At 39.8% G+C, this 12,431-nt stretch overlaps 2 protein-coding genes across 2 annotated transcripts in view; one reads left to right on the top strand and one right to left on the bottom strand.

The window, feature by feature from the left end:
• Positions 1–938: 938 nt before the first annotated feature.
• Positions 939–8,922, top strand: LOC114669103 (trichohyalin-like protein 1). Its single transcript, XM_051921096.1, has 4 exons — positions 939–1,495; positions 3,755–3,818; positions 5,896–6,022; positions 6,206–8,922. Exons 1-4 carry the CDS (start codon positions 1,177–1,179, stop codon positions 8,417–8,419), a joined length of 2,724 nt encoding a protein of 907 aa, XP_051777056.1. The 5' UTR covers positions 939–1,176; the 3' UTR covers positions 8,420–8,922.
• hspb8 (heat shock protein b8) overlaps positions 5,365–12,431 on the bottom strand; it is a 37,034-nt gene continuing 29,967 nt past the window's right edge. The window contains exon 3 of the mRNA XM_051921097.1: positions 5,365–5,454. Within this exon, the coding sequence (XP_051777057.1) occupies positions 5,382–5,454 (73 nt within the window). The 3' untranslated portion in view covers positions 5,365–5,381. The remainder of the gene's footprint in view (positions 5,455–12,431) is intronic.

The raw sequence follows: 12,431 nt of genomic DNA on the forward strand, positions 1-12,431 counted from the left end.
TTCAGTTGGCTGGGCTACTTCCGCGTTCCTCAGTCACGTGCCGTCCCTTCCTGATGACGTCACCATCACCCCAGGATTCCCCGCTCCTCCTGGCATCCTTTCCGTTGTCCTCTCCTCCATAAATACGCCATCTTTCCACCAGAAACCTGTCTTGTAAATGTCTGTAGTTGTGATTTCACTGTACAACCTTGACCGCATTTCACTATACGGGGACGGATCGCCAAACCTTAACGTTGTGTCTGTGTGCTTACTTTACAATAGATAAATAAAAACTTTGAATCTTTCATAAACTAGATCATGTTTGGAAGAGGCCAACTCTTCCGTAATCACAATGAAGGATCGAACTTTAATTAAAAAGAATTAGGTAAATGATTAAAATAAAGGGCATGAGCTTTCTTCTAGAAAGGGTGATTAGCATTTCTCTCCTAATAATTGTGGAGCTCTCCGAGTTTTTAAAAGAGGTTAGATGTGGTCAATAATGTATAAAATAGCCACGTTGCACAAATTATAAAATAGCCAAGTTGTATAAATTGCTTTGGGAAAAGGTGGCTGGTATACAATAATTTTATAACAAATGTAAAATTTGCTGTTTTCTTAGGTTCACTTTGATCAGATATTTACTGCACAATTGTGTCAATTTCCCCATGCAGATGCTGTAGACGTCTTATTTTCAAATGGTTACTCCTTCTGGATGCTTGCATTACCATCCCAATCCAAATGTAATATTTGGGTGAGCTGACTGGGATCAGCAGGTATGCAGATGTATCTGTTGTCAAGAGTTTTCTCATACATTTTGCTTCAGTTGATTGCTACAGCTGAATGCCACCTAACCATCAAATCTGCTCTCATTCACCAACTATTTCTCGCATTTTCATTTTTTTACACTGATGCTATAAATACAAATAATTAGCTGCACCCTGCTGGGCCTGGTGTAATGAAATAGTCAGAGGAACGTGTCTCTCTGTCCATCAACCGGTCGCTCCCCATCCCATCACAAGGCTGTTAGTAATGCATAATAGGTGCTAAAGTGCCAGTGGAGTATAAAAGCCAGGCTCACAGTTTCTGAATAGCTGTCCCCATCAGTTAAATCTAAGTGCTAACCCCTTTTAAGAAATAACTGGACGTGGTCGTGTGGCTGCTGCTGTGCCACTTTTTATTATTTCTGTTTGTCTGGCCATGTCACACCCCAGAAGAACTCCTCCTCCAGCTGCCTTCTGCTGCGATCCTTTGTGCATGTTCGGACTGGGCTCTGGTATCGGCTCTTTCAGAGACGAGCTCAGTGGGCTTTGGATGGAATGGGCAAGAAGGCATCACTTTGCAGTTTGGCAAAGCTATGTTAGATCCTCAGCATGGGCAGCACTGAACCATGAACATGGACCTGAAATCACACAGCCAAGAGAGGGAGGTGAAGACTGGAGAGTGAGCCTTGATGTCAAGCAGTTCTCTCCTGAGGAAGTCACCATCCAGACCAACGGTGACCACTTGGCAATATCAGGTATTGTATTGTGTTCGATGTTTAGCAGTTGTTTTGGTGACTTGGTCCCAAGATGGGTCTTATTTTCTGAATCTTTGTGTCTTGTTCATTTCAATGTTTGCTTGTTTTTGTTTGTTTTGTGCCACATGACTTGTAAAGTCTTTCCAGTCTTATATTTGATATGTTGTGATCAGGCAGTCTAGGATTTGGAAGCATAGAAAAACTGATTATTTTGTTTATTCCGTCCCAGACAAGGCAGACAGGTGTTCTTTGACAGTGGCCCTTTTCTTTTGTGGATCAAATGTCAATGCTGCCATCACCACCAAGTATGCAGCTGTAGTATTAGATTTCCTGGAAATTAAAGGTGAAACGCTCCATGATTAGATAGTCAAGCCCTCTCTTGCTCATCTACTGCAACAACAAAATTGTTGGGATGCAGGAAAGAGTTACTTCCCAGTTACTAGTGGTTCAGTTAGTGAGCGGTCTTCAGAATATCCACCAGTCTGTTAGTAGTGTTTTCACAAATTGTTCCAGAATCCGGGAAAGTGCATGTCAATACTAATCCAAAGATGAAATGGTATTTTGCTTTAGATTCCCAAGAAGGACATCTTGATTGTTATCAGCAGAGTTGGCTGCTTCACCGTTTTGAAAACTGCATCATAATTGTTATTAGAAAAAACAATGAGGTGCTTTGGATTCCTGGGAATTTCACCCAGATTGAACTGATTTTGATTCGTGGGAGTCTCATGTAGACTGTTATTGGTTGAGACGATGATTTTAACTGGTGGGAATGTCTTGCAGATTGTTATCAACAGAAACGATGGGCTTGTTGTGATTAATGAGAATCTCATCCACATTATTGTTGGTAGATTTGGTGAACTGCTTTTGACTCCTGAGAATTATATCCTAGTGGTGATCAGTAGAGTCACTGAAGTGGCTTTGATGTATAACAATCTTGTCTAGATTGTCATCAGCAGAGTGAGTTACTAGAACTTTCCAGGAGTCTCATCCAGATTTATCCAGATAGAGTTGGTGAGCTAATGATGATTACAGTCAGAAAGATGGTTCAGATTGGTGAGAACCTTGTCCACATGGTTATCATTGTAGTTGGTTGAGTCGGTGGGCTGGTTTTGATTAGCAAGAATCTTGTCCACTGGTAGAATTAGTGAACTGCTTTGGTTTTGTCCAAATTACTGCAAATCCTGGGTGTTACTGGTACAGTGAGTGAGTTGATTTTAACTGGTGGGGGAATCTCATGAAGATTTGTTATCTGTAAAATTGGTGGGATGGCTTTGATTTGTGATATCTAGATTGTCAACAGTAGAGTTCCTGAGAATTACATCTTAATGGTAATCTGTAAAGTTGGTGAGCTTGGATTAATGTGTCAGAACCTTGTCCAGATTGTTATCATTATAATTGGTGAATTGTATTGGATTTACAAGAATTTCACCCTAATGATCACTAGTTGGTGAGCTGGTTTTGATTTGTAAAAATCTCGTCCAGATTACCATTACTAAATTAAGTAATTGAGTCAGTGAACTTCTTTGGAACTTGAGAATTAGATCCAGTTTGTCATTGGTAGAGTTATTGTTATGCTTCACATTGGGATTCAGACTGGAACTTATCACAGTGAGGGCAGAGAAACCTATTCCCTTTAATGCTTTATTGGGCTTTATCACAGTCGGTTGTGTCCAGGGGGTGCACCGTGGTCAAAGCTACTGCCCCCACCCAGACTCCAGAATTCTGTGTTGAATCCTGGCCCAGTAACTGACTGTTTGAAGATGGCACATTGTCCTGCTGTCTGTGTGCCCCAAGGCATCTCAGAATGTTTGTCGTTCTAATTGGAGAGTCTAAATTGTACCAGTATTAGTGAATGTGTACGCCTTGTACCTGATGTTGTTAGTGCAGGCTGGACCCAGACTTGTCTAATGGAGAGATGGATGTCATATATCATTGTTTTCAAATCCTCTTGATACAATTCAAGGCCCTTGGAAGATGGAGTTCATTCCATCTGCATGGGATGCAAGGTAGAAAAGAGCCCTGGACAGAGTTCCAGTGCAGAGGGATGTAATGGTATTAAACTTATGTGTGCCTATACATATAAACTTTAAAGCCCAACTAGGACATAACGATTTCCATCACAATGGTACTTACTGTGAAAGCAACAATGTAAAATATCAGTTGAGTAATATGGCACAAAACACTTTATATGGCTGCCCCTTGAACATATCCTGCTTGGTAAGAATTTGACAATAAGTTTGACTGCCCTTTCTTTTTTAGCAAAGCATGAGGAGCGGCAAGATGAGGATGGCTTGGTCTCCCGAAATTTCTTATGGAAATACAAGTAAGTTATACACAGGACATGCCTTGTGCATTTGAGATATTGTCTTATTCCAAAAATGGATTTTCAGAAGGCAAGTAGCATTCACACCCACACACACTGCCAGAACAAACTGCATCCATCTGCAAAGACGTGCCTCCTTCAGTTAACTTAAAGCCTCCTTCTAGCCACCAATGTCACCAGAAGACATTGAACCCAACTTCTCAGACCAATACTTGCACTTTAGTGAGCACTAAAAATCCAACAGTATAAATAAAGTGTGGCTCTGTTGACAGACAACACAATCAACTGAGAATAAACAATATGATGAAGGCATATTATTACTGTAGAAAATACAACAAAGTTACAGTAAATGGACCTGCCATCCTGCACTGGGTGGCCTCCTTGGCTTCATTGAGCAAGAAATGTGAATACAGGAGACGGAGATAATGATGGTTGATGCGTGGAAGCAAACCCTAGATGGGACGCCAGTCCATTGCAAGCAGGAGGCACAAGGGTGGTTGTCCCTTAAGCACAGGATTTTAAGTATGGACTCCCACTGTCTCAACTAATGACTCGATGTGTCATGTACACTGATGTTGATATATACCCTGACAAAGGGTGAACTTCAAGCTACTGACCAACCTAACCCACTTAGGTTAAAAAAGTGTAACTGTTATAAATACACCAATTAATTTAGAGTTAATGATTCGTATGTAACTGCCTGTATCAATTCAGTTTAGCTATACAGTATTTGCATATTGATCCCTTATTTCCCAGTACTCCAGTATTTATGCCACATCTGAAAGGTGTGTACACTAGGTTAACTGGGGAATCTAAACTGGCTTTTGCCCTGTCATTGACAGGCATTCCCTCTTCCGACAGTTCGAGCCCACTGCACAAAACTGCCAAAACTGGCCCCAGCACCCTGTAACTTTGTAAGCAGATTGAGAAAATATGTGGATTGATGGGAAGATGCTATGTAAACAAACAGCTTCTTGCGATCCTTTAATGGAATGGGTAGCTGTGGAATATGGACAGATGGATGGATGATATTAACACACACGTCCAAGAAAGCCACATACTGTATCCCAGCACAGATTTTTTAGCTTGCTGGCCTTACCTCAGTAACACCAGGCACCAACCCTGAATACTAAGAGCCAAATCAGGCCTTCAGCAACTTGAAATAGGCTAGCTGTCTCAAAGGTTTTCCATGTTTAGTTTCATCATATGTTCAATTAAGAAATTATTACAATTTATTCATTTTTCCATTAATGTCATGTCATTTAGAATGGCTAGAGTGATGTTGCTAATGTAGTTAATAATTTTGGAGCAGAGAGAGTCTACATGGGTAAACCCTCCACTACACAATGACAATGACTGCTGTGCTCCCCCAACCATATGCTACACCAAGCACATTAACCCAGGCAGCTAGGTAATTGTGCCACATCCCAGTTACACAAATAAAGAACCTTTAATTTACATAGCTCATTTATAAAGGGAACACCATTTCAATGCACTTTACAAGTACAGACATACCAACTCATCTGTTATTGTGTACCTTGTCGCAGTTGAGGGGCCGGCAGATTAGGAGGTTTGCTCATGCTCACACATTGGGTTGGAGGGAAGAAATAAAGCAGCATTCTTGTGCTTCAGAGTCCTAGTGAAAAACAAAATAAGGATTAAAACAAATAAGAGGTTGGTGACATTCAAAATGTACCCATATTTTATTATTTTAGTTTGTCTTTTCAGACACATACATGGCCAGCTAAGCATCAGTCAGTCGGTGGTGAGCAGTGCTATATATGAATAAAGTAAATTGTTTCAATTTCCTTTTGCCACTCCACAGACTTAATTGTCATCTTTGATCTGCCCCATCCAGGAGTTGTTTCTGCCTTCAACCCATTCCCAGAACTCTGGTTTCCTGTAAATCTGTCTGGAAAAGTTACCTTTAGAAAATAAATTGATGAAGTTATCTCGAATCAACACCACTCCCCCCAGTTATCAGGAGGTTGCGCTGGTCAAAGTTAAATATCAACTTGGATAAACATTGTTTTTTTTTTTTTACTTGCTTTCTTGTGGTTTTCTCTTTTCCATGCAGACTGCCCGTTGGTGTGGACATCCAAGGCATGCAGGCTTACATGTCCCCCAGTGGGGTCCTCATAATAACTGCCCCTCTCCCGAAGTCGGCTCACAAAGCTCCAAAACACACAGCCATCCAAATTAAGGTGAAGTACCACTTTAAGGTTTTATTGGTGACCTCTCCCAACCCCTCTTTATAAACAAATATGAAACTGGCAGCACCCTCACTATTTCAGTAGTAAATGATAGGAATGCCTCCAAGTGATTTTTCCCCCAAAATCTTTTTTTTATAAAATAACAAAATTGTTTATCAAAATATCTCTTTACAGGTGGAGAAAAGACTTTATGAGCAATATTCACAACCCGGAGAAGGACAAGGGGAAGACCTGGTAAAGAAGCCCCTGGACCATCCTGATCTGCATGATCAATTTACAGCTAGAGAAAAAGAAGGCCCATCACTCACAGAACAACATGAAAAGAGAATGGAGGACCCATCTGTAGGTTTAGACATCACTGATGACCCAGCAGAACAAGAGGTTGGTCCAGGGGCCTTCAAAAAAAATGAGGGTGCACCAGCAGAACAGCAGCATACTCTCAGCAGTGGCCCACTAGACCATATTGAACAACAAGATCCATCTATCTCTGAGGAAGGACACGATTTGAACGCTGAGAAAGAGGATCCCTATGCGCCTGGAGAACAAGAAGGAGGTAGTTCTACACAACAGGATCCACCAGTCTCTGAAGAACAAAAAGACAGGCACCCTGAACAACACGATTCACTCACCTCTGGAGAACAAGAAGATGTAAACACTGCACAGCATGATACAGTTGCTTCTGAGGAAAACCAAAATATACAGCCCGAACAACAGGATCAAGTAGACTGTGGACCACTAGGAGACACACAGGGTTCACAACAAGTTCCCCCTAACTCTGAAGAACAAGGAAAAATGGAAGATAAGGACCCACTCACCTCAGATGAGAAGGAAGACAAAAAATCTACACAACAAGATCCAACTACCTCTGTAGAAGTAGAAGACACAAAATCTACAGAAGATTCACCTGTCTCTGGAGAAGTAGAAGACAAACAGACTATGCAACAAGATCCCCTTGCATCTGGAGAACAAGTAGATACACATGTTATGCAAGAAGATTCAGCCACCCCTGGAGAATTAGAAGACACAAGATTCACAAAACAAAATCATGAAGGTACATTAGTGGAAGAACAGGACCCACTCACTTCAGCTGAACAGGAAGATGCATATACTGTACAACAAGATCCATTTCCCCTTGGTAAAGTACATGCCATACCACTTGCAGAACACAATCTACTTGCTTTTGGAGAACAAGAGAACATTCAGGCTGTAAAAGAAGATCTAACTGCCACTGAAGAAGAAGTAGGTGCATCTGACCCCAGAATGCAGAAAGAGGTTCTGTCTGAGCAATGGGATCCATTTGAATCTGGGGACCAAGATGACGCACAGATTTCCAAACAAGACCTGCATGCCTCTGAGGGAGAAGATGACAAACATGTTACACAAGATCCAGTTTTTTCTGGAGAACAAGATGAGATTCAGTCAACAGAGGTGGGCCTGCCTGACCTTGAACAAGATGATACACAAGCTTTGCTAGAGGGTTCAATTGTCTCTGAAGGCCAAGAAGACTCCCAGATTTTACAAGATTCATTAGTTTTTGAAAAACAAGACAGAATGCCAGCAACAATTGTGGATGCTGAGGGCTCTAGAGAACTGGAAGAAACAGAGCCTACAGAACATGATCCAGCTGTCTGTAAACAAAAAGAAGATACACAGGAGAAACATCAGGATCCTTTCACTGCTAAAGGACAAGAAGGTATTCCACAGGATCCATCTGCCACTAGACAACAAGAAGATGCACCATCTGGACAATGGGATCTTCCCTCCTTGCACAAACTTGGTGAACAAGGAGATCAATCTGCTTCTGCAGAACAGCCTGGACCATTTGCATTTGGAGAACATGAAGATGAACAAATGACACAACAGGAACCACTCACGTTAGTAGAAGATGAAAATACACCAGACATTCTAACCTCTGGAGAGCAAGGGATTCAAGTTGTGCAACAAGATCCACCAGTCATGGAAGAGCATGATGATATTTGCGATGAATGTCAGGGTCCAACATCCTCTGGAGAATCAGAAGACATACAAGCTGAACAAAAGCCCTCCAAGGAAACAGAAGATACTACGCTTGAACACCAGCATCCACCCCTCTCTGGAGATTGGGAAGATGCACAGTTTGTACAAGAAGATCCATTTGGAAGTGGAGAAAAAGAAGAGAATCTAACTGCCATGTCAAAACAAGAAGAAAGACAAGATACACCACAAGATCCCTCTCCTTCTGGAGGACAAGGAGAGGCAGAGGGAACACAGCAAGATCCACCCATTTCTGGAAAGCAAGAAGAGACCTTGACTTTGCAAAGGGATCAGCTTGCCTCAGAAGAGCAAGGAGATAGTTGTATTAGACAAGATGATCAACTCACTGTTGATAGGGCTGCACAGACGGAATAGTTTGCCTCTGGAGAACAAAGTGAGATTCAGGTTAAAAAGCAGGGTGTTCAATAAGATCCACAAGGAAAACAAAAGAAGTAAGGCTAAGACACTAACGTGCTATTAATTAACAGAATACACATATTCATCATCTATGCATCCATGCTTAAATTATTTTCCCTACAAAATCCTACTAAATTAATGGAGAAACCTACAAAACTCTACTACAGGTTTTCCTTGGCTCTGGTGGAAAGTGGTGACATTGTGAAATCAATTTGGATTACAATTTTGACAACAAAGACCTGGCAAGGATGTCACTTTGAAGCCTACTTTGAGGTAAAGGCTGCTCTAGATCTCACTGAAAAGCATCATCCTGGCTCCGAATGTTACTTTATAGGCAAGATGATAGTGGTCAAGCATGTCCAGCCTGTGCAAGTGCGATCCTGCGATATTTTAACAAAGCACACTTTTCCCATTGATCACTGCTTCTTCATGTCGACTTTGTGGTAATAAACACTTTGTAAAAGCACAAAACATTCTGCCTCTATCTTTTCATGACAAGACTGATTTCACTTTTTATGCACTTGCCAAAATGTCATATGAGGGTTTAGGAAAAGAAAGAACAAAGAAAGGAATGAATGCTACGCAGAAAGTTTTTGCAGAATTTCTCAAATCCAGGTTTAGGGGACCTGTTATGTTTTTCTCTTTGGCAGTTTCTTAAATATAAAGCTCAGGAGAGCATCGTGGAATGACATTCCTGAGTTGGCAAGAATGTCACCTCTGCATTATACTACAAAGCTCTTGGTATGAAAAGTACTATATAAGTAAAATGTATTACAATTATTTATTATGCCAAAAGGCAGTTACATAAAAAGAGGTCAAGGTCCATTCATCAAGTGCAAGTGTCTGCTATTGGGGGCTGCACCTTTGGTTACAGTACAGGAGTATATAAAGTCAGTTCTAAAGAAACCCAATAATTTAATCATAGAACTTATTTGTAGTGTTATCAAAATAAAAGGATCAGTAAGATACATTGGAAAGTAATATGTGAGTTTTTTCATCATTCAATAATAAATACCAGTTGAACTGGACAGATGACACAAATTAAATGTTTATGATAAATAAATGATAACTGAAAGGGCAAATACAGGAGTACATGAAGACATCTCTGAGCAAATAAAACAGTACATCTTTTGAATTGAATCACTAAATGTAGTACGTAGCTTACAAATGTAAAATGCAAGTATTTTTGTTCATAGCATCCTCTAGTATAGGATACTAGTTATTTTTAGGAGATGACACACAATGGTTCAGAGTTCATGATAAATGAACAGCTGAATAAAAAATACACAAAGCTAGTCCTGAAGAAACCCAATACCATGACCAGACTTACAATCTGTGAAACTTGGCAGATGATACATGACAGTCCAGATTGCAAAATAAATGGTAACCGAATCGCCAAATGCAGGAGTACATATGGTTAGCTCTAAAAACTGAGAAATGCATCAGTTGAACTGAATCACCAATTGTAGTGATAAACAATCAGGAGTCCAAGAGGACACATCAAGGTATAATATGTACTTTTTGTGAAATCCATCATTCAGTGTTGGATACAAGTTAAAATTGGTAGATTGTTCTGAAATTATGAAGACATTACTGGCCAATCTGTACTGATTCCTGAACCCAGGAATTAGGGTTATAGGGCCAATAAAAAACAACTTCTGACTACAACTTTGACTGCAAAGATTTTAAAAAGTTTGACTCCTATTCTGATTCAGCCTTGAGTGTATCCTACATTTCCAAGTGGAGCTTTTGTAGGAGACATTACTATTCTCTAATAATTGGTCGGTAATTGTCAATTTATAGCATTGTAAATTATGATGCACAGCTACTTCTCTTATGGTATAAGGCAAATGGGATCAGAAGCAAATGAAGATGTGTGTGTGTATTAGAGAAGTGCATCTGGACTCAACATAAAAGTTGTGGGTGTATACGGGAGCTTTTCATTCTCATGAGGGCAGTTAGCATTGAACAATGCTGGATGACAAGTTGATTATAACCAGTGGATTCACTTTGCCTTGATTTTGGCAAAAATGCAGAAATGTTAACAGTTTCATCATACTCAAAGTTAAGTTAATGGTAAAGGAGAAACTGAACTAGTTTTGAGTGCATTATAATGGTGCAATGGTCTTTTAGGTTTATGTGAGGGCCAGGGAAGCATTTGCCAGCTATGCTGGAATGATTACTGTGGCCAAAATCATGACCTGAGCTGTGAGGCAGCAATGCTAACTACTGCACCTCATTGAGATAAAATTATATTCCTTTATGTCTCACGGTGTCTCCCAAGCTCCTATCACTTTGACTAACTAGCATCCACTAGGGGGTATATACTCGGGGGTTTTCCAAGTCAGTACTTGATCTGAGCTACACAGCGACAACAAAGTATTTCCATAATATTCTCATTACTGTCAGCTAATGTATCCTCAGATGGAAATGTTAAATGTAGGGTGCAAATTGGATTAGAGTACCAATAAGGTAGTAACATCACACATTCATGTACACACTGTAAATTATTCATGCATGCATGAAGCAGAAGAGGCAGTGCAACAAAGTGAGAGTTGGAGTATACTTATAGCACACATCTGTGATAGTTCAGCGCAAGATTAGGTAGTGACATCCCCACATGCAGCAGCACTGTAATATAACACTGGACTCGCAAAGCATTGTGAGGCACTGGGAAAAATAAGTTTGTCTAAGCTGGACACACAGTGAATTTTTAGGGAAACTTTCAGTGAACATGGTCAACGGTGAACCCAGCAAATTTGCTGCAAAACACGTTTTGGGGAATTACAAAAATCAAAAGTACCTACAACATGCAATATAAATCCAGGAAATATGATGTTGTTTTGAATCTAAACGAAAAGCTAATGCTGTTATCTTTATGATATAATTTCCAAATAACAAATTTGAAAGCATGTTGAGAAAAGACAGCAGGCAGATGTTCAAAGGACAATCCATACTGGCCAGTATAGCACAGTCAAAAAGACAGGGAAGTTTGGAAAGATAAAAGTACCTGGGGTTTGTAATTCAATTAAGGGTATGGACGATACCTCCTCCATCAAACCTTTAACATACTTAAAGACTTACTTAACAGAAGACATGGAGAACATATTAAACTAAGAAAAAATACAAAAGCAAAAGACGTTAGACAGAAATAAAATCAAAACAGAACATTTAAGGATGGCAGAAAGTACAAAACCCAATAGTAGTAACAAACAAAACCCTGGGGGTGATACCTAAAGCAGACTGTATCATAAAAAATAAAGAAATGACAGCTTAATGATGTCAGGAAAATTATACAAATGAATAAAAGTAAAAACAACAATTTCAGAAAATAAATAAAGAAAATAAGAACAACATCTAAGAAGTTCCTGATAGTAGTCTGGCGAACTGCGTAATCAGAACAAAGATGCAGACATAAATGATACCAAAAAAGGAGAGGGCCTGAGTTAGCTTTGGATTCCCTTTTCTTATTTATTTTTTTTGCATTGATTCTGGTAATCTTACACTTATTTTGAGGATTATAATTTTTTGGTTTATTTTTGTCTGCCATTTAGGGGTGTGTCCTCAAAGGTCATGACAACAAGCGATTATGTGTCTTGGGTCAGTCCCTATTTGCAGACCATACAGTAAATAATTTTATAGAAGTAATTGTTTCAGCACATCTATCCAGATTTCCTCTTTTGCTTTCACTGGTTATTCTCACTGAATGCCACATGGTCTTCTGAACAAAAATCTGTGCTGAAAATTTCAAAGAAGCTTAAAAATCTCATAATATCTAAAAAAAAAAAAGATCAACACGCATTTTTGAAATTCACATATTTAAAAAATGTTGCCGACAGACAAAAGCACTGATTTGGTCCAAGTCTGGGAAATTTGTGGTTTATCTCAAAAGTTTGTCTGCGACAAGAAAATGTGGGATAAAACCACATAGTGTGACCCTTCCTAAAGCTAACATTTAACATAAGAAGCA

Source organism: Erpetoichthys calabaricus, chromosome 18 (genome assembly GCF_900747795.2).
Source record: "Erpetoichthys calabaricus chromosome 18, fErpCal1.3, whole genome shotgun sequence".
NCBI lineage: Eukaryota > Metazoa > Chordata > Cladistia > Polypteriformes > Polypteridae > Erpetoichthys > Erpetoichthys calabaricus.

Coding starts and splice junctions, on each gene's coding strand:
- LOC114669103 (XM_051921096.1), top strand. CDS start 1,177: ATGTCACACCCCAGAAGAACTCCTCCTCCAGCTGCCTTCTGCTGCGAT. Junction 1,496..3,754: donor TGACCACTTGGCAATATCAG/GTATTGTATTGT, acceptor TTTCTTTTTTAG/CAAAGCATGAGGAGCGGCAA. Junction 6,023..6,205: donor ACACAGCCATCCAAATTAAG/GTGAAGTACCAC, acceptor ATCTCTTTACAG/GTGGAGAAAAGACTTTATGA.